General features: G+C 36.7%; 1 protein-coding gene across 2 annotated transcripts; it reads left to right on the top strand.

Annotated features, from left to right (window-relative positions):
- Positions 1-239: 239 nt before the first annotated feature.
- On the top strand, positions 240-22,135 carry LOC120632267 (protein sel-1 homolog 1). 2 transcript variants are annotated; one of them, XM_039902090.1, is made up of 14 exons: positions 240-712; positions 1,780-1,919; positions 3,025-3,115; positions 4,217-4,440; positions 6,650-6,845; positions 9,820-9,971; positions 11,193-11,318; positions 11,880-12,002; positions 13,704-13,809; positions 14,510-14,658; positions 16,461-16,626; positions 18,474-18,670; positions 19,281-19,454; positions 20,545-22,135. In XM_039902090.1, exons 1-14 carry the CDS (start codon positions 448-450, stop codon positions 20,677-20,679), a joined length of 2,244 nt encoding a protein of 747 aa, XP_039758024.1. In that variant the 5' UTR covers positions 240-447; the 3' UTR covers positions 20,680-22,135. The 2 variants fall into 2 exon arrangements, with proteins under 2 accessions (XP_039758024.1, XP_039758023.1); XM_039902089.1 differs by having other exon boundaries at positions 20,533-22,135.
- The last annotated feature ends 1,394 nt before the right edge of the window (positions 22,136-23,529 follow it).

Below are 23,529 nucleotides of genomic sequence, written 5' to 3'. Positions count from 1 at the left end.
ATTTGGATACCTTACACTGAATTTACTTTTAGAGTTCGTACTTCAAGTGATTGTGCTATTATTTTGAATATATTGTAATGATAAAAATATTTTTATAGAACTTGTATTATCCTGCAGATATTAGGTAATTTATTTGGGGTTATATTGATACCAGACCACAGATATATTTTGGCATTTGTTATTTTGTTTGACAGTTGACACTCGTTTTGACTTTTCAGTTTTGAGTCAACTTGACAGAATTCATCCAGAAATTGATACGAGCTAAAATAAATTTAACTCTTAAAACATGTAATTCGAAGTCGAAAAGTACACGTGTATTATCGTAATTGGAGGTCTTGAGCACTTGTGCATATCAATATAAGCGTACACAAATATTTCATGCAAAACAATTTGCATTATTTTAGGGACACGTAAGTCTCTGTCGAAATCTCGACTTCAAATGTAAACATGGATAACTTAAAACTGTATATCATCTGGCTTTGCTTTGTGTTATCGGCGGCCGAACTTTTGGGCCCAGAGGCTCAAAAGAAGGACAAGGATGATGAGAACTCGGTGGAGAATGTCAAAGAAGAAAGCAGTAATGATCCAGAGTATTTCAATGAATTTTCTGAGGCCTTGAATAACGAATTCAAACAAATGAAAGACTTAAGGGAATATGCTGAAGCATTAAGTAAAGCAGCAGAATTTCTTAAAGGGGATGTAGGAGATAAAGGTAAATTGTCTTTTTAAATATATATTTTTTATTTTTACGTCCATAGAAAGAATAAATAAGTGGATTGTGTATCCTAGGATGAATATACGAATATTCATCTACAATTTTGAATTTTCAGTGCAGGGGCTCAAAAATTACTGGATGGAGGCATGATCTTTGTCTTGCTCATATTCATAAGGTCTGCATGTTGAGAAACTCTGCAGATACAAACTCACTTAATGGCTTTAAAAAAAAGCTACTATGATCTGAATTAATATTTAAATTCTATACCTTTTTAAATTTAATTAAAACAATTTTAAATCAATACTCATAACATAGCTTGTGTTATGAGTATTGATTCAGTTTACTTTGGGACTAGATAGCGATGTGTGTATTGTTGTAGTATATTTATTAATAATTTATTTAATTAAAAATATTGCTTGTGCTAGTGGCTCACAGATAATTATTCATTGATAATATTTCAATCCAGAAAACAATGTGTAAATTTTCTTTAAATCATAAAATGGAAAGCTATATAGTTATCTGAGAAATTATAATTTGGTATTTATTTTTAAGTCACTAGAAGTTAGCCCTTGATTTGCATTCTCACCTAGTGGTAAGCAATGATGCAATCTAAGATGGTTGCTGTATAGCAGATTTATTTAAGCCCACAGAATTAAGAACATGCAGAATGCTCGTTCAGCCATTATTGTAAGCAGTGCATTGTGGCCAAAGCCCCATCACATCTCACTTTACACCTGCTGAATGTTGCTAAAACACTTTTTCTCATTTTATGGTAACATTACAGGTCAAATAATTACTGTCAAGTGCTAAAGGGTATGAACTGATTAACCGTTTGTTTGAGAAACACTACTGAAGTGGAGTGGTTTTTGTATTGTACATGGTTTCTGTATGTTCTCAATTCTGTGCCTAAGCCATACCTCCCAAAACCATACTGGAACGCTAAATGTATATCTTTGTTGGTAAATAGCCATGGTCATAATCAGCTACCAAACTCGTCTAGAGGAAATAATATAATGTGTTAAACTGGGGAAATTATAAGTAATATAAATTAATATGTGTTTTAGAATTGGATCCAGCGCAGGTAGAAAGTGGTCTAGAACAAGTGGATCACACATTAAAGTTGTTGAAGAAAACTTTTTTCAGACATGATCCCAACTGGCTCCAAGATGCCAAAGGTGTGGGCACACATGAAAATGAATTAGGGGTAAGTGACATATAATAACAGTATAATTATAAGAACATTATCAACCCGTAGATTAGTGGTAGACTCCATACACTTTCAAGAAAAAATGTTTGTACAAATGCAATGTTTTCTTTCACTGTTTGTGAATTTGCCTTAAGAATCTGCATGATAGCATTTTCTAACTGTTGTATACAGTATATACAAAGTATAGCAGTATATACATTTAAGGTTTATTTAAACATATATTAATTTATTTGATTATCTCTAAAATATAATTTTTATTAATACATAACTATAACCTAAAATAAACTATTTAAAAACTAAATAAAATCTAAAACGTCCTCGAAACCACCGCAGCGAGGCACAGTTCCTAAGATGCTGGCAGCATTGCCCCTCTGGATGGCCAAACTAATTTGTTGGCCAAGGTAACTGCCCGCTCTAGGATCACCGGTAGACTCGATAACCCTTTTCGATAATTCTTTGAAAAGGGCTCTTGCCTTTAAGGTTTGATGTAGGGTAGGTATTTTTTTACTAATAAAGTTAATTAGGTGGGTATGTTGGAATATGGGTATATGACTTTGCTTGACTCAAACTAACCTTCCAGTTAATACATTCTGAACTCGTATGATTTATTTATATTACTCACCCATCCCTTTAATATAACCATAATAATATTAGTTAAGCACTACTAATCAGTCTTATATTAAAATAAAATTACCCGTAGTAGTGTTCAAGACTGTGGTAGATAGATAGATAGTCTTTATTGTAAAAAATAAAAGTTAAAATAAGAAATAACAAAAACAAAAAAAATATATGTAATAAATATATATGTATATACATATTACATATCGGCGGTCTTATCGCTTTAAGCGACCTCCTCCAGACAACCCTTTATGGTAGAATGAAGTTTGGGAAAACGGGATAGAGCAACAGGTTAATAAACAGGTGATAAAATAAAAAACATACACTTTTCAAACTAATTAGTTATACATAAAATTAAACTTAATACCTAACAATATATATACATACATATATCGATATATACATATAAATATATAACATACTTACAATGCTACTTATCTTTATACGTATTATGTAATATAATACAGACACGTTTTTTTTGCAGAATTCTGCAGAAAATCCACAGGATATACTTGACGCTCTGCCACCCTTACCTGAACAAGAGGAGCCTATGCTGTCGCCCGAGCTACAAACAGGTAAGACATAATAATATGTTAAATCAGCAGTACCCGATAGACAACTACCTATACATACAACGTGTAACCGAATTACGAAATACTGTTGAAGGATTATTTTTCCTAACAAACTAATTCTAAATATTTGAAGTGTTTATTTATGACAACCACAGTGAAAGGTAAAAGTGACAGGAGTTACCTGATTTAAATTTTTCATTTGACGTTAGGTCTGTATCTGATTTATTTTAGAAAATTATGGCAGTGGTTTGCTCAAACACTGTTAGCGTTTCGATTTCACAGTACATAATGTACCTCTAAAGCCTGTTAAGTATTATTTCGTTTTACATTTACACGTTGTATACATTTTAACACCCAACCTTTTGGTCCGAATAAGGGAATGCCATACTACGTGACCTTTAGCCGATGGGACGCTTCGGCCGTGGCTAGTTACCCCTCAGCCGGCAAAGACATGCCGCCGAGGGATTTAGGGTATGGGGCTTATTTAACTCCCGTACGCCCTAGAAGGTAAGCCTTTTACCATCTTAAACTGCATCATCACTTACCAACAGGTGAGATTGCAGTCAAGAGCTGACTTACTTACCACACTTGGTCACGAGGGCGAGTGGAATGGTTAGGTTTTGGTCACGTAGTCAATATCCTCCATGAAAAGCAAGATCTTCTCCGAACCATATTCAAATAAAACGCGAATCGCTTGATATTTTTTGTTTCCTTGTGAGTTGAATTTTATTAAACTTATCTGTTCTGTCTGTTATGTTCTAAATGATTAAATGAATAATCTAATGTTTTTTTACGGCGCGTGGCGTTCTGTAATTAAGTTACGTTCGTTCGCTTCTGAAATTATTAAAATTCATCAACGTTATGAAATGGTTCCCTCAATTAGAACGGTAACCTATAGCATTTCGGTTCGTTCAATCGTTTAAACGGTCATTAAAATAAACCAAAATTTTCCGATAAATTGAAACCGGTTCAGAGCCCTGGCAGGTAGCCAGCGTATTAAAAAATTGTACAAAAATGTGTCACAAAGTATGGGTATGCCCCTTAAGTAGTATTAAAAACTATTAATAACAATACACTTGAAATAACTAAAAACATTTTCTACAGCGAAAGATATATACGAGGATGCAGTGGATAAACTAGAACGCAGGACCCCAGATCTCCGCGGCACGATACTGAGCATCAAAGAAGCGGCTGATACAGGTTATGTACCAGCTAAGATCAAGCTAGCCTGGTCGTATATCTACGGCGAGGGCGTGGAACTGGATGTCCAGAAAGCGAAGGACATATTTGAAAAATTGGCTGCGGAAGGAAATGCAGATGCTCACGGTGTAAGTCCTTTTTACACTACCGCAGGCTTAGTACAAGATTTACTCACTCGTAATCGAGGGGTCGTTTTCGAGTGTTAAACTCTGCAACGTGAATGTAAAAAGGACCTAGTGACACTCGTTTTAGAGTCGCAAATCCTGTTACGTTGTGTCAAAATCCCGAGCTAAAGTATTTTAAGCAAATTTGAGCCTTAATGTGATGCAAATAAGCAGTAAGCATTTAATAAAACTACTTTGTTGTAGACGAGATTCCTTATCTGTGGTCTGGTCTTGTGGGTGGAGGTTAGGTACCACCCTACTGACAGAGTGCTACTCTCCAAGGGGAATGGGCAAAATGTATATCCGCTGCCATTATATATATATACTAGCTGTTGCCCGCGACTTCGTCTGCGTTTGATTTTGGTTTTTGATGTGGCGTTCAATAAGTACTTAGTTCTAAAAAAAAATAAAGTATTCAGTATGGCTAAACATTAAATGAGGGGTTTGCTGATGTCCGCTGAGGAGTTTTACTATCTCCAACCACATTCAGATCTACACAAAGTTTGGGCAAAATTAAACACATAATATAACTTCTATAGTAAAAAATAATTATTTAAATCGGTTATAATTTGTCGGAGTTATCGTGTAAAATCGTCAAACACTTTCACCCCCTGTCCCAAAGGAACCGAGCTTAATGTCGGGATAAAAAGTATCCTATATTACTTCTAACACTTCCAAGAATATGTGTAACAAAGTTTCATGAGGATCGGTTAAGTAGATTTTCGTGAAAGCGTAACAGACAAACTTACATTGACATTTATAATATTAGCAGGGATAGGGATCTATTCTCCAAGCATGGGCGCATTGGTGAAAATGATATACATATCTTTTTATTCATCTTTTAGTACTTAAGTGTCATTGTTATTTATTTTAACCTAATTTTATTATCATATATATATTTTGTGAATTTTATGTATACTGGCTCTTTTGTCTTTAATAAAAATGTATTGTTATTATATAGGACTTTTAAAGTCATGCGGGATAAAATGGGTGGTTTAACTTCTCCATTCCTCTGTTGCGGTACATGTGGACAAGTTAATTGTATCCCCCGCGGGTAGATATAATCCAGTTATATATTTTTTGTCTCCTGTCATTTCTAGAAATTCAGGATTGCTCTCATATACTAACTTGTATAACTAGTGTAATAAAAATAAATAGCAGACGTTTGTGTGACGAAAATAATGTTTCAATGTCGAGCTGTTTATCGCTATATTAGAAGTATTTATATATATAAATTATTCATCAAGGCATGCGAGGTACCCAAAAATCTGCACCGTCACGTAGTTGAAATACCATAAAAGCGTACGAAGCGCTTTGCTTCTTCCTTTCTAATACGTACCGCAAAGTTCTGGAATGCCCTTCCATCTTCCGTCTTCCCCGATACCTATAATCTGGGTACCTTCAAATGAAGAGTGAATAGGCATCTTCTAGGCAAGCGCGCCCAATCTCAGGCTGCTCCATCAGGTGTCATTGCAGTCGAGCGCTAGTTTATACAACGTGTAAATGAAAACCGAAATAATACTTCAGAGGCTTTAGAGGTACATTATTTACTGTCTCTAAGACTTATCTGTGAAACCGAAACGCTATTAGTTTTTGAGTAAACCATTACCTTGGTTTTCTCTGAAACAAATCAGATAAAGTCCTAACATCATATATAAATTCAGGTGATTCTTGTCACTATTAGGTACGCGTCACGTAGCGTGGGTACTAAGCGCGTGTCGGTCTTTTATCTTCAATAGGGTTGTCAAAAGTAAGCGCTTACCGTTTGGAATTCGTTTGTACGGATAAATAAATATGCTTGTTTTGATTTAATATTTTTACAAGGTTGTTCCTTACGAAATATACTTACGCACCCTTCAACAGTATTTCGTTATTCGGTTACAAGTTGTATATATATGTCAAGAAATAATTTCTCGAGTTCATATATTTCGAACCTTTTCTTAAAGTCACCAATGTTTTTTCAGTGATATGTGACATTTAAAAAAGATATTTAAGAGTTTATTTTATGAAGAAATGATTGCATTTTAAATACCTGAAGTAAGGGCTTTAATGTTGTTTCTTGTATTTTCACAGAAACGCAATTTATTCCAACTACCCATTGAAGGGAGTAATTAAGTATAAATAAAGTATAAACATTATTATATATATTATTTATGTTCATATCTTTTCATAGGGTATGGGGTTCCTGTACGCAAACGGCATAGCTGTGCCGGTCTCGCAGGCTAAGGCCCTGGTTCACTACACGATGGGAGCCCTGGGGCAAAGCGACTACGCACAGATGGCGCTCGCGTACCGCCACTGGGCCGGAGTCACTGTACCCAGTTCCTGCCCCAAAGCTTTGGAACTGTACATGAAGGTTGCAAGCAAAGGTATGTTGATACACTTGCGATTCCCCGTATGCCACTTTTTTGTACATTTTTTTTGTGCAAACTTTTATCTACTATCGTACATGCGTTGAGCGCTGTGGTTTTACGTTGGAGGTCCCGGTTTCGATTCCCCGCTGGAAATTTTCTCTGGTCTAGTCTTGTGGGAGGCTTCGGCCGTGCCTAATTACCACGATTTAGCTTTCCAGTACGATGTCGCGTAGGAACCGATTAGGAGTATGGGTTTTTTTTAACTGCCATAATTCCTAACAGGTTAGCCCGCTAGTATCTAAGAATGCATCATCTCTTTACATCAGGTCAGATTGTAGTAAAGTAAAAAAAAAGTATACATTGACCCGCCGTGTCGCATCGTCCACCCGCTGTATTATTTTGTTTCCTTATGAGTTTTCGCGAGATTTCGCGAGATTTCGCTTCGGTTTCGCTATTTAACATAGCCTTTAATAATGCTCTAATAAAACAAATATTTCTCAAATATGGCACAAGAAATCAAAATCAAACAATATTGACAGTGTGTGTGTGTTTGTGCGTGTGCGTGTGTGTGTGTGTGTGTGTGTGTGTGTGTGTGTGTGTGTGCGCGCGCGTTTGTGTACTCGTACTGTGTACGTACTCCGCGAACAGCAGGAGAATCTGTATAGTGTAATTTATAATTTTTTCAATCCGTGTACTCCACACCAAACAGATCCTCGGCAATTCAGGGTACATTCGCTACGCATGTTTCGCTCCGAAACCGGAGCATCCTCAGGAGATGTTGACTTTACAATGAATAATTGTTTAACGATTCTCCTAAGCAGGAGATTCTCCTGCTGTTCGCTGAGTATAGTAAAATATGCATAATTTTCATAATATACTAGTGTACGGGCTGGGTACGCTAGTATAGCTTCGCCGGGCTAGATTTTGCTTTATTTTATTTCAACAATAAACTTACATCATTAAATTTTTAATTTAACCCAGATAAGCCTGAAACTAAAATTTTCTGAAAATTTAGAAAAAAGTTACATTATTTAGTTTATTAGATCTTATGCAACATAAAAAAAATGATGAAAAAAAAATTAAGTGTAAGGCTTTCAGGGAAACAGCCGTCCTATATGTAGGACAGTAGGATAATAAGAGGAAATAAAAGACCATTTATGACAAAACAGAATGTAATCAAAAAGTGTAGTTTATTAGATAACTATTGATTATATTACCCATTGTTATATGTAATTTACTAGATTAACACTATTTATGAATGATATGTTTCAAAACACTTGACACACACTCCAACATCACATTTCTTGCAACGTGTCAAACATTTTTTGTGACATTGACGACAGTGTGTTTGCTTCGATTGAGGAATAACCAGATGATTCATTTGGTCTTTACGACTATCAGCATGTTCATGATGGGAGGGTCGGCTAGGCCCTCTTTTGGCATTTTTTCTGTTTGATTCAATCAAAGCAATTGCTACCCTTCTGCGAAAGCCAAGATGATCCAGTTTTCCATGATTTATTTTATATAACTGCCATGCATTATGTTCGGCAAGATCAATCATGTGTGTGAGCAACGGCATGTACCATTTCTTACCTCGTATAACAATTCGGTAATGTGAAATATTTTCATCAGACCGATCCACTCCTCCCATATATTTGTTATAGATGGACACCATATGTGGTTCTTCTATTCTTTTTGTGGTTCTTCTATTCTTTCTTCAGTGGTTATGTCTCCAGGCAAATTCTTTTTGACAGCATATTTATTGCTCTCTGACACCAACAACGAAATAACATCTTCATCTAAGAAGTTTTCAAACCACTCAATTGGGCGCTTATCTTGGCAAGCGTCTTGAACATCTGGCCAATTCACTTGATTTTTTGCCAAGTCCCGTTTTCTCCATGCGTAGGTACGCCTACGTTTAGTTCGACCTGTAGAAGGTTCTTCTTCTGTATCTCTCACCATAATCTGCCCTTGAATCATTACTTCAGCCGGTGAAGCAGAATGTTTCGTGGCAAATTATTCAAAGTTACATTATCTTCTTCACCCGAATCTTCGTCAGTGAGACAGTCAGGATCAACAGGAGGAGGTAGAATACATATCAGTCGTTCTCTATAATCTTGTTCATTATCAGAAACATTTTCTAAAGCATCTAAAATTTCATGCGCAGCTAACGGTCTGTAAAGAAAAAGTTGTATTATTGTACTAAAATCATGTATATTATCCTACTGTCCTATATATAGTACGCTAGTATTTGTAACAAGTTATACGTAATTTATTTATATTATTTTGCTAGAATATTTATTTAGTACAAAAGTTAAGGTTATCAACTAGATATTAACACAGAAAAAAACAACTCACGAGTAAAATATAACTTTTTATACATACCTGTCATTTGCCATGTCTGCAACGCACTTTTATTACACACTTATAAGGTAAAATATAAGGTAAAAACTGTTAAAATAACTGTCTTTTTATTTTTTCTAATAAAGCTGACACGTTTCTTACTGCAAATCATAAGACTAAATAATCTTAGATAAAGAGGGTATTCTGATATTATTTTTTATTTCTACTGTCCTAAATATAGGACAGTAGGCTTATCTGGGTTAAGTCTCATAATATATTAAATCATTTATTTCTCTCCGTATTCATTCTCTTCTATTCTCTTCTCGAGCGGGTGAAGATCATTATCTACATGGATGGTGTACATGGGTACACCCAACAATAGAATATCATCATAGTAAATAAAAGCTGTATTTGACAGTTTGACAGTTCAAAAACAGGAGTGCTCCGATCGTCACCAAACTTTACAGGATTACTCGCCAGGTCAATCCGGAGATTCCCTGAAAGTTTCATTGAAATCGGTCCAGCCGTTTCGGAGTCTATACGGAACATACCCACACACTTTCTCTTTTATATATATAGATAGATTATGGATTTCCGCAAAGTAACGTCTGCTTCTATCCAATAGTAATACATTTTTTTCTTGCAGTGGCAAGTCAAGTGAGCCTCAGCGGGGGCCCGGCGGTGCATCGCGTGAGGTTGATGGACGAATTGGACGGCGTCTCCACCGGCTCCGCTCTCGACACTGATCTCATCGAGTATTACCAGCTGCTGGCCGAAAAGGGGGACGTACAGGCGCAGGTGTGTATAGATATCGCGTCTAGTGAAGTCGAGTGAGCCTTAGCGGCGGCCATCTTGGATTTCAATAATAATATCATATTCGTTCGTAGCATCCCAGTGTACCTCGAAAATTACACCCATATTGATAAATTGAAAATTTGATACGGCGGCCATTTTGGACTTCATAAATAACATCATTTATTTACATCTTGTTAGTACGGCAGGGCCACTTAGGGTGCGTTCACACGATTAAAATGTCATTTTCTAAAAATGAATCCTAGTTAGATCGATTTATCGCCCCCGTAACCTCCTGTATACTAAATTTCATGAAAATCGTTGGAGCCGATTCCGAGATTCCAATCTATATAATAATGTTACGTTGTAGTAACATCATCATAGTAAATAAAAGCTGTATATATATATATACAAGCCAATAGATATAAACAATATATAATATATTATCTTATATCTTTAAACAAGCAACTCTTGTTTAAAGATATAAGATGCATAGAGAAATTCCTACACCTTACGTTGTCACGCGCAATTTAAACCTTTATGATCAAAGTAATAAGGTGGTAAGTAATGGTAACAATACGTGTTTATAGAAAATACTAGCTGTTGCCCGCGTTCTTCGTCCGCTTTTATTACGGTTATATTGAGAACCTTTTGTTTTCTTAGGATAAAAAGTAGCCCTTGTTACTCACCGTACTTTCAACTAACTCTATGCCAAAAATCTATTCCATTGATTTCTTAGTTCGGGCGTAAAAAAAGAAAAACAAACATATACACTTTCACATTTATGTACCTATACTAGTTCTTGCTCGTGGCTATCGAACCCTCGGCCTTGGACGCAGTATGTCAAATAAATTAATTTATTTATTTAAACATCTTTATTGCGTAGTAAAGGAGAAATTACAAATTTACTTAAAAAAAATTAAAAGCAAAAGGCGACCTTATCACTAAAAGTGATCTCTGCCAGGTAACCTTAACGATAGTACACAATAATACATGAGAGACGGGAAATCGCAATTACAATAAACAAATACATAAATTTACACACTTAAGTAGATACTACTAATAGCTAATATAATAAGTTATTAAAAGAGACAAATATTATAAGAGATGTATATATATTACAAGTTAACTAATATTCAGATTCCTTCCGCATAACTCAATTCTGTACCCTTACCAATATTCTGAATAAATGAAACTTTTAACTTATCTTGTATAATTCGATTGTAGATCGGTCTCGGCCAGCTCCACTTCCAAGGCGGTCGCGGTGTCACACTGGACCAGAGCAAGGCGTTGCATTACTTCAAGCAAGCGGCCAAGTCTGGCAACGCCGTGGCTAATGCTTTCCTCGGAAAGGTGAGTTAACTAGACACTACAGTATTTCAAGCGAAGTTCGAAAAAAACAACTCATTATATAAGACAATAAACTACCCATTGACATCTTGGTGATGTCTCTTAAATAGTTCAAAGTTTGTATTAAACGTAAGCTTATATAATAGTCATATTATAGTACAAAGGACTACGTAATCGATAAAAAAGCTTGGGTGTAAATTATTGCTCGAACCAGGTTGCTCTTCTAATGATTATTACATTAAATAAAATTTAGACGGCCGATTGGCGCAGACGGTGGGTTCGATTCCCACAACTGGAAAATTTTTGCATGCGTATATTACAAGGTTTTGTATATATTATTCATCAGTCATCTTAGTACCCATAACACAAGCTACGCTTACGCTAGATGGCGATGTGTGTACTGTCGTGGTATATTTATTTATTTATAAAAACCCTTGTCATTCCAAGAGCAGGTTGATAAAAGGTTGTTTGGACATCATTATGATATACTTAACATCACATAAATATATTATTTATATGTATATAATAACATATAAATAATATCATATTTCTAATCGTTACCAGATTTACCTGGAAGGTGGGGACGGCATCAAGGCGGACAACGCCACAGCGCTCGAGTACTTCAAAAAGGCAGCCGAGCTTAACAACCCAGTGGGACAGAGTGGCATGGGCCTTATGTATTTACAGGTAACAGATAATATAATTTAAATAAATATAAATTATTTTTTTTTCAAATTTATTGATTTTTATTTTTTTTCTAATTCTTAACAATGCTTGAAAAAATAAAAAAAACAAAATTTATAAGAAAAAACATCCACCCTCTGCTTGCGGGGCTTTTGAATGCCCAAGCAACCGGCAGTTAGGGCTCCAGAGTGAGGAACTTACTCACAATACGCGCCGTTTCAAAGAGTAGTGCCTTCTGTATCCGACCCTTGATCCAACAACCAAGCGAAAGCTTCTTAAGATGTTGGTCGAAGCTTTTCGCCAGAAGACCATTGACTGAAACGACGATCGGAACAATAACGGTCGACTCAACATTCGACATGGCGGTAATCTAGTATTATCTAAATACTTGGACCTTGTTCACGAACTTTTTCCTTTTTAGCTTTCACGAGATTATCGTCATATAGAATGGTAATGTCAAAAATTATTACACGGCGCACTGATCGATCGACTAGCACTATATCAGGTCTTTAATATCATTATTATTAAAATTTATCTTTATAATATCCATAATTCATATTTTAAGTGTTATATTAAATCAAATAATTCCAATCTGACGATTAACAATAACAAATATTACTATCGGACTTACATTTTAATTTTAATTAAATTCAATAATTCCATTTTGTATGACATGGAATTATTTAATTATAATATTAAATAATTCCATATTGTGATCTTTTAGTGAAACCATGAATAAAGAAAAGTAAATAATTATATTTGCAACGTCCTGACATGGACGTATGTATCTACATAAAAGCAATGTATATGAAATGAAAAAAAAAAAATAAGAAAATGTTAAAGCACATTACAGCGAGGTTATACAATTGATGCATTTGTTACTGACAAGGTTGCTTGGAAGCATCCGGCTCCGCTTTCATCTTCTCACAAGATAGAAAAGTGAATGGTAAAATGTAAATAGTTGATGTTGGAAAAGAGCAACTGCTGAGTTTCTTGCCTGCTTCTTCTCGGTTGAATCTGCATTTCGAACCGGCGGTAGAGTCATTGCAAACAGACTGACTTAACGGTTCAAAAATGCTTATATGAGGTCTACTTGAAATAAATGAATTTATATATTTTTTTTTTAAACACCCCGAGAAGAAAAGGGCTCCCGCCGGTGTTGAACATTTAATATGGAGATCAAATGCCAGATTGCGAGTTGAAGTTAGTGAAGATGACCAGCAAGCAAATTAAAACAACTACACGCCTGTTATTATTTGCGTTACAACTATTCATGATTATTGATTAGTATCCCAAAGTTTACCTAATGGATCTGTAGAACTCTGTTTGATGCTCCCATTCTAATAAATTGCTCCCATTCTAATGAAAAGAATGGTTGGCACGCGGCTGGTTATTACACAAATTACGTCATAAAACTTAATATGACCAGAATTCACAGAAACACTTGGAGTTCTGTGATGACTTTTTTAATTTTGGCAAACAGCGCATAGTATCTTCTCAATCCAACCAACTATCAATTGAAATTTCCATTCATAATTCGCGTGCTGACCTTAATCGTAGTGTTTTTCAAAGATTTGTTAATATTGTCATGACAAGTTGAATTTGTCCTTTAGGTAACTGGGCTTGCTCAAATTCAAAACCCCAGGAACGCCACTGCTAAGGGAATATAACAGCTAGTGTAAATATATTTTAACATATTTCTAGGGACGCGGAGTAGCGAAGGACTCTGCGAAGGCATACAAGTATTTCACCGTAGCTGCTAACCAAGGTTGGGTGGAAGGACAATTGCATCTTGGATTCATGTATTTCAGTAAGGAAATGATAAAACATCCGTATCCCATACTGATAGTATAAAAATGTAGGATTTATAAATACTTGAGTGTAGGCTTTTCATAACTCTTACAATGCCTATCCTTAAGTTTTTTATAACTTGTACTGGAGATTTTCTTCTTTTTATATAGTATGCATACCCTCTATGCACGCCCCTGGTCCCCACCCCTCCCCTTCCCGGATATAATTACCCGGTCCACCTGCAAGCGAACATGGAAAAGGAGAAGTTTACCCCCGTTTATTACTACACTTTCTGATGTTCGATTCCCAAAACTGGAAAATGTTTGTGTGATGAACATGAATAGATAAATATAAATATACTACGACAATACACACATCGCCATCTAGCTAAAGTAAGCGTAGCTTGTGTTATGGGTACTAAGATAGCTGATGAATATTTTTATGAATATAATACACATAAATACTTATAATATACAGATAAACACCCAGACAGTGAAAACATTTGCGTTTATCACTCAAACATTTTCCAGTAGTGGGAATCCAACCCACGGCCTTGGACTCAGAAAAGCCAATCGGCTGTCTAGTCGGCTCGAAAACCTGCATTTTAGTTGTACTAGTACTATACTAGTACTACTAAAATGCAGGTTTTCGAGGTAGGTTGCTTGATTAGACGCAGTTGCGAGAACTGATTTTAGCTCATGAGAGTCCCTGCTTTACAGGCGGCATCGGTGTCAAGCGCGACTTCAAGAAAGCGAACAAGTATTTCTCCCTCGCCTCCCAGTCGGGCCACGTGCTGGCGCTGTATCACCTGGCACAGATGCACGCGCAAGGACTCGGTGTGATGCGCTCCTGCCCCACTGCTGCGGAGGTGAGGCTTTCTGGAGTTTCTTTTCCATATAATATAAATAATAATAAATAAATAAATAAAATAAATAAAAAAAAAAAAAAAAAAAAAAAAAAAAAAAAAAAAAAAAAAGCCTTTTAATTCTTGCTTACAACATACTGATAACATCAACAATAAAAAAAAAAAAAAAAAAAGTAAAATAACAAGTGATTCAATTAATAAGTGTTATCTGGTGTTATATAACTTCTAGCAGGAACCCCTCTCATGCGAGGGTAAAGGCCTCCTCCAGAGATGACCACCGGTCTCTATCCTTGGCTATTTGCATCCAGTTTATGCCGGCAACTTTAACGAAATAATAATAAATATACTACGACAATACACACATCGCCCCACAGCAAGCGTAGCTTGTGTTATGGGTACTAAGATGACTGAATATTTTTATGAATATAATACATATATACATATATACTTATAATATCCAGATAAACACCCAGACACTGAAAAACAATCATGTTCATCACACAAAACATTTTCCAGTTGTGGGAATCGAACCCACGGCCTAGGACTCAGAAAGCAGGGTCGCTGCCCACTGCGCCAGTCGGCCGTCAAATAATAAAAATATATATAAATATTTATTATTGTATATATATATATCTATCTCATATTTTATTTATCTCTTTTTTAGTAGTATGTACTTAAGTGTGTAAATTTATGTATTGTTTATTGTAATTGCGATTTCCCGTCTCTCATGTATTATTGTGTACTATCTTTAAGGTTACCTGGCAGAGATCACTTTTAGTTATAAGGTCGCCTTTTGCTTTTATTTTTTTTTAAGTGTATTTGTAATTTCTCCTTTGCTACGCAATAAAGATGTTTAAAATAAAAAGAAAAATAAAAATATTTAACCTGATAAAATATATTAACCTGCAAACACGAAAATAAAGATTTTAATTTGAATTTGGGACAGTTGGAGAGAAGCAGGCGTTACTTTCCATTTTTTGATGTGTAACAGCTTTATGCGGAGGGTAAACCTGTTTGTTGGCGTGGCGACACAGGCCGTGGCGACGCTTCGCCACGCTATATGATTGAATTTTTGTATTTCGTATGTAACAATAAAAATGAATATTAATTATGTAATAAAACAGTCATTATAAACCTACTTTCAAAAAGGTTATGCATTTGGTTGTATATTTTTGCTTTATCTTTTCATTATGTAATATCTGCAATAACTTACAGAAAACAATTTCGATGTTTCACATCTGCCAGGCGTCCCGTGACGGCTCACACGTTTTTTTTTAATCAAACTTCTTTAGAATAGTTGTTATTTCAAATTCAAATTCAAAAGTGTTTTATTCATGTAGACCTCAAATCACAAGCACTTATTAAGCGTTGATACATTTGATATGCTAACACTAATGTTAGGTGATGGGTATAACTGCATTCGTTAACTTAAAACTAAAGCTAGGAGGGTCTAAGAAGAGCCCACAACAAACTTAGCCAGTTTTTTTTTTTGTTATCACCATATCACAGACGAGTTAGTGTTTAGCTATGAAGTTAGCAATTCAAAACCTTTATTATCATACATGGATTACATCCTTAATATTATAATAGGATTTTTCTATAAGCTTACGTTTTGTATATATATTCGAATACGGAAAGTATGCGAGGGATCGAACTCGTATGCGAAAGCCAGCCTTACCGATTAGGCTATTGCCTTACCGATTGCTATCGGCTAGACTAGACTTCTAGACTGGACTAAACTGGACTAGTTCCCAAACACAACACCGCATTTTTTTTTACTTTAACGAAGTTTTTGTCCGTTTCAGTTATTCAAGAACGTGTGTGAAAGAGGTCGCTGGGGCTCCCGTCTGATGTTGGCGCACCGGGCCTACAAGGCCAGAGATTCGGACTCTGCCTTCCTCCAGTACTTGTCTTTAGCTGAACGAGGCTATGAGGTTGCGCAGAGCAACGCTGCATTCCTTCTTGATGATGGTGAGTTAGAACTTTCCCGAGCGTTATTGAATATAAGAGTTATTCCAGAAACTTCGGCATTGCCTTTTGGTATTCGTTATTTACTTAGTTGAATCTGCCTTTCGAACCGGTGGTAGAGTCACTATAAACAGACAATTGACGTATTAAAAGTGCCGATAAAGTACGCCTACTTGAAATAAATGTTCTTTTTTTTTCAATTTTTTCCTATAGCCTAGTGCGGGTAAAGCGGGGCTCAAACTCGGTCCCCACAAAAGGAAACCCGCCTTTCGTGGGGACCGAGTTTGAGCCCCGACACGCTGACTTTTCGGAGTTATGTGCGTTTATAGTTCAAGCAATTTAAATATCACTTGCTTAAAACTGTGAAGGAAAACACCTTGCAGAAACGTGCATGCCTTCTAAGGCGCTTATGGAGAACTCTAGTTCTCCATAAGCTTTTTAACGGTGTGTGAAGTCCACCAATCCGCACTTGGCAGGCGTGGTGGAGTACGGCCTGAACCCTTATCACTCTGAAAGGAGACCCGTGACCTGTAGTGACCTGTTTATTGATGATGATGATCGCATAAATACCGTCTTTAAATTCAGGGGACTCGTAAACTGACACAAGAAAAATATGATAACACAAACACAAAACACCACATCTCGAGGCAAGAACCATAGACAAGTTTTATGCGTTGCATAGTGAATCTCGATCCCAGGATCCTTCTTTGATTAGGCATTATGTACTTATTGTGAGTTAATTATATATAGGTATATACGCAAATATATGTTTATTTATATGCACTACCTACCTCTCTTCTTAAGCAGTGTTTTACGCTATTGGTTGCCTAGAAGAGATTGCTATGTAGCGATAAGGCCGCCAAACAATTTGGCGGCCTTATTTTTCGTTAGATTTTTATTTTAAATTTTTCTTTATGTTTATGTGGTGTACAATAAAAGTGTATTCATTCATACTACCCATACCTTGTCCGTTGTTAGTGAAAATGGGCGTCAAGTTTTAGGAATGTGCCGACTACTCGAGGAATAGTCTGAAGCCGACTATCCGGCTACTTTAGTAGTCGGCGACTTTTCGGCGAAAAGCCTTACTCATACTTTGCATTGTCTCTTTTAGTAAAAACGGGTATTAGTCCAGCAGGCCATTATATTTTCTATTGTTTATTGGTATAAGTTACACAAAACAGGTAATAACTAAAAGTAGATCTAAATATAAGTAATAACAAGTTTTGTTCTAAGCTACAACCCAAAGTATGCGTACACAACTTGGAATTAAATTAAACAAAAAGTTAAGATCAAATTAAAGTTGAAACAAAAAAGAAACAATTAAAAAAATATATGTACATTCCTATCCCTACTAATGTTATAAATGTGAAAGTAAGTTTGTTTGTTACGCTTTCACGCAAAAACTACTTAACCGATCCTCATGAAACTCTGTACACATATTCTTGGAAGTGTTAGAAGTAATAATAAAAGTAAGGATACTTTTTATCCCGACATTAAGCTCGGTTCCTTTGGTAGAGGGGATAGAAGTGTTTGACGATTGTACACCATAACTCCGACAAATTATAACAGATTTAAATAATTATTTTTGTACTATAGAGGTTATAATATGTGTTTAATTTTGCCCAAACTTTGTGGAGATCTGATGAATGTGGTTGGAGATAGAGGACAGAACTCCTCAGCGGACATCAGCAAACCCCTCATTTAAGGCTTAGCGATACTGAATACTTTAAATTTTTTTAGAACTACAACTATCAAAAAACAAAATCAAACGCAGACGAAGTCGCGGGCAATAGCTAGTATGTATATAATTTCCCTAAAGATTATGGAATAACGGGCATTACTTCATCCAGGCGAGACTCGCCTGTTCTCCGAGCCGGAGAGCTGGGCGCGCGCGCTGCAGCTGTGGTCGCGTGCGGCCGCGCAGGGCTGCGCCGGCGCACGCGTCAAGCTCGGGGACTACCACTACTACGGGCTGGGCACCCCGCAGGACTTGGACACCGCGGCGCATCACTACCGGGTGGCTTCCGAGCAACTGCACAACGCGCAGGTGAGATGCGTACACGTGTCTTGCGTCGTACACGTATCCCGTGACATGCGTAAATCCTGCGCTAACTGCCGTCGAACGTCTCTTTTACGTACAATAAATAAACTGACGGACTGATAAAGTGACGGTACCTAGAGAGATACGTAATCACAAACGTAATCTGGCATGTGAAGGAAGATGCCATAAATTTAAGGGTAGGCAGATCTTATGTGCACTCGTATATAGTGCAAAGTGAAAAAGTTTCTTTGATTACCGGTTTATTTTAATATTCTGCGTATTACCGGTTAAAATATTGAATGAACCGAAACTGTATTGGTTACCGTTCTAATTGAGCGAACGATTTCATAACGTTTAATAAACCTAAGTTAACCGGTTTATGAAAGACGCGCTTGTCTTTTTGACAAATGACTGCGATGCGATTTACGATGACTTTTTGTCGTCTTATAGATAATGACATAATCCCGTTGCTGTGGAAACTTTAGGACCTCTGATCAAAAAGACCCGACCAGTCGTTTTGGCAGTTCTCTCTTGACTTTAATCAGAAACAAAGAAACAGACAAACACACTTTCGCATTAATATTGGTATTGAAGTATTGATGTGATATTGCCACAGGCAACTTTCAACTTGGGCTACATGCACGAGAGAGGTCTCGGTCTGAGTAGGGACCTACACTTGGCTAAACGATGCTACGACCTCGCGGCCGACGCGTCGCCCGACGCGCGTCTGCCCGCAGCCCTGGCCCTGGCGAGACTGCACGCGCATTCTGCGATTGAGAATATGCTCGAGGTAGGTATCTCATCTCTCTATCCATACAATGGTTTTGTACGAAAACTATACTGTGTTTTAGAAGAAGCAGAGCTTTTTGTGACCAGGCTCGTCCGGAGAAGTACTATAGCCATTCTTATTACTGCCGCTAAGCAGCATTGTTACCATGCTGTGTTCGGGTCTGAAAAGCGTGGTTGCTGGTGTAATTACAGGAGGCTTAAAACCTACGCCTCGAATTGATGGACACAGTGCGTCGTGTTGCAGGACGTGCTCCTTGCGTGCCCTGTGAAGTGTGCTCTGTTTATTATGGCGATGGTTTTCCACTTGAGGTGGACCATCTGTTAGATCAATTATTACTATAATTGGCGGACCAAGCAGAAAACAAAAAAAAACAACCATATAGTTACATATAGTTTAGATTAGTCGAGTAGCCACGAGAAGAGAGTTATATAAAGCACGCAGTGGCGTGCATAGAGGGTATGCACAGGGTATGCAGATGATATAAAATGAAGAAAATCTCCAGTACGAGTTATAAATACTTGAGGGTAGGCTTTTTATAACTGCCTATCCTTAAGTTATTTCTAACTCGTACTGGAGATTTTCTTCATTTTATATCATCTGCATACCCTGTGCATACGCTCTATGCATGCCACTGAAAGCACACAAAATCCCTGGCGCAGCGGTGAGTGCTGTGATTTCAAGTTAAATTTCCCGGGTTCGATTCCCGATTAATATTTTCTCTGGTATGCTCTGGTGACGTGCCGCTAAGCGATTTAGCGCTCCGGTACAATGTCGCATAGGCACCGATTAGAGTAGGAATAGATTCCACAATAATTTGGTAAGTGATGATGCAATCTAAGATGGCTAGTAATGGTAGTAGCTTATTCTATCTCCATTATTTTTATATTCTCCAAATATATGTTTTACATAGAGAGAGAGAGAGAGAGAGAGAGAGGGGGAGAGAGAGAGAGGGAGAGAGAGAGAGAGAGAGAGAGGGGGAGAGAGGGGGAGAGAGAGAGAGAGAGATTAATTCTTATAATTAAATGTACTATAATTGTTAAACTTCATTCAGCCGCGCTATAATCGCAATAATTTGTAGTCCTTCTGGCAGAGCCCGCTAGCAGTGATCTTCCTGACAGGCGAGTCGACATTACTGTCCAACTGGGACGTCTACCTCATCACGGTGCTGGTCGGAGCCCTGGGCATCGTTGTGTACCTGCGTAGGCCTCCGCAGCCCGCCAATTGAGCGACCGGGGATACTTACTAAGACTATTCCATATTGAAATCGCGTGCTTTAGTGGTATGACTTTTGTAAAGCGGAGACCATACTGCCGCGTTCTTAGCGTCGTTCAAATTTGCGTACTGAGTTCGGCCAATCACAAGAGACTTTATTGCAAGATTTGCTTGCTCGCAATCGAGTAGTCGTTTTCGAGAATTAAACTCCATATTGTCAAAGTAAACCGGACCTAATTTCATTCGGTCTAGAGTCGCAAATCCTGTACTTCTGATTTTTGTTCCACAAAAACACAATTCCAAAAAGATTCATTTTACTCAGATCCTCAAGTATTTCTATACGCGAAAACGACTGCTCGATTGCGAACTGGCAAATCTTGTACTAAGGCTGCTCGGGCTTGCATTTCTTGTAATTCATCATAATCAAGACACAATTTTGTACGCCGTTAAGGACGCAGGTTGCGCGTTGAAACCGCGTTTTGGCTTTGCTTTAATAAAGGACAACTTGGGACACGCATTTTTCCTTTTAAATGTAAAAAGTGCAATATTCTAAGAAAGAAAAAAATACCAATCGGCAAATAACTTTAACACAAGACGTCCTTAGCGTATCACAACGTTCTTTGATTTTGACGCGATACGCTTCTTTTTAGGGTTCCCTACTACCGTGGACTACTACTCTGAATCGGTAGCGTACCGGTGACAATGTGTTTACAAAATGACTGGTTGAGCAGTTAAGGCGTGAAAGCGTAACAAACTAACTCGAAAAACAGTTAGTAGGCCCCAGTTTAGCTGATATTACAAATAAAAAGCAATAGTTAAAAAGAAAAATAATACATTTTTTAACGTTGTTTGTTTAAGTCGTGATGCAAGACTCCTTGCTAGTACGTTTTTACGTGAAAAACACAACGACCCTGTCAAGCTACTGACCCTTTTGAGAAACAGACTATACATTAAGATAATAAGAGTTCATATAACACGTTTAACATATATGTTCTTGATCGCATTCATACCTTTGCGGCATCGTAAATGGGTAAACGAGAAACGTGTCATTATTATAAATTAAAACAAAACTGAATCAACGATACCAAACTAATTGTGCCCATATGTAAATAAAATGAGAACAAACAGAAAGCAAAATAAAAATGTTTATTAATCTACCAAAACGAACTGAATTTTTTTTCGTTTTAAAAAATTTCGCCAGTTGTGCTATCCTTTTTCTACTCTTGCCTATAGATAAGGATAGCGCAACTATTCTCTCAATCTGTCATCTGAACATTTTGTATCCAAAGGGACCTTAAAATAAGCTGACGCTATTGCTCAAGTTATTTGCCTGTTTATATTACTAGGTATGTTATTTGGAAAGGAGACTGGTCGTTTGGCCCGGAACTTGATTTACTTTCATTACAAGTACCAAATTAGTGTCAATAGAATATCACTTTTAGACTGCTTTAGTTTCATTTGACGGCCGGTTGGCGCAGTGGGCGACTCTGCTTCCTGAGTGCCGTGGGTTCACAGACGTGCCGATCACCACTACTGGACAATGTTTGTTTGATGAACATTCATGATTTTCAGTATCAGGGTGATTATCTGTATTTTATAAGGATTTATGTATATTTTTCATAAATATATTCATCAGTCATCTTAGTTACCAATAACAAAAGCTACGCTTACTTCGGGGCTAGATGGCGATGTGTGTATTGTCCTAGTATATTTATTTATTTATTTTTATTGGCGATTCGTGCGTAAACTGCGATAGATATATAGATAGAATAACTTGGTTGGTACAAAACACAAAAAAAATAAAGACAAAAGTAGATGCAAACGCGGCCTTATCACTTTAACTGATCTTTTACTAAAAAAATAATGTTAAACTCAATACATTGACAGAGTTAAAATATTATTGGTGTCTAAAACTAAAATAAATCTGTAGGAACATATAATAATTAGCAACTGAATTATTGTTTTTTTGTGATTTTTGTTTATCGCTAAAGAAAATGATTTTTCATTCCCATTATTTCTTTCTTTCATTTCGTTAAACGTTGGGTCCAAAACTGGGCGGTCTCCTGTAATAAATAAATTATTTTTGTTATTTATGTGTGATAAAAATTATGATTACTTTATTGAAAGGTAAAACTACGGTACCACTTGCACGCATGTGCGTGCTCGACGTTCCTAGTTCAATAATCAAATGTAATATTCGATGTCACGTACAATACTGCTATGCTGTATATAAAGCACGTTCGTCGAGAATGTATCTTGGGCCTCTGTTATTACCATTGGAAAGGCTTTTGTACACTTTATTATCGTCTCGAATTGATTGACGCCAGTGTGGCGCTCTAATAGAAGTGTCAAAAGAACTAAAAACACTATTTTTAGTACCAAAGACACTCTTATGTCACATATGGCGCTTCAAATGGGGACAGAATATAAGCTGTCATTTGTATAGAGACAGCCAGTCTAGTGTGTTAATAATAAATGTCAGTGGTATTTCCCCATATATACCTACTTGTTTGATTTAGTATACATACGGAACTGATTCGAGCGTGTATTTCTTATATATTTTGTTTATATCAAGCCTGCGCTTAACGTAAATGCGTGACTTGGCACATTCTGTTTCCGTCATTTGACAAGTACAGTAATACGTGACGTCACACGTTTCATTATTTTTCTGTCATTTGACAAGGATCCGCAGGAAGCAAATGCTCCCTGCTAGCCCGCAAGTTATTATTTCTCTAATTGTAGGACGCTGTTGAACAGACTATAGAAACTTTTAATAATAACTCCTTATAAAAACTGAGCATGATCCCGATTCTCTATTACATTCTAATTCTACCCATAACAATTTGTGACGTAAAAATTTACA

This window comes from Pararge aegeria, chromosome 19 (assembly GCF_905163445.1).
Source record: "Pararge aegeria chromosome 19, ilParAegt1.1, whole genome shotgun sequence".
NCBI classification, from domain to species: domain Eukaryota; kingdom Metazoa; phylum Arthropoda; class Insecta; order Lepidoptera; family Nymphalidae; genus Pararge; species Pararge aegeria.
Note: the sequence above shows the minus strand (reverse complement) of the source record. Positions and strands in the feature narration are given on the sequence as shown.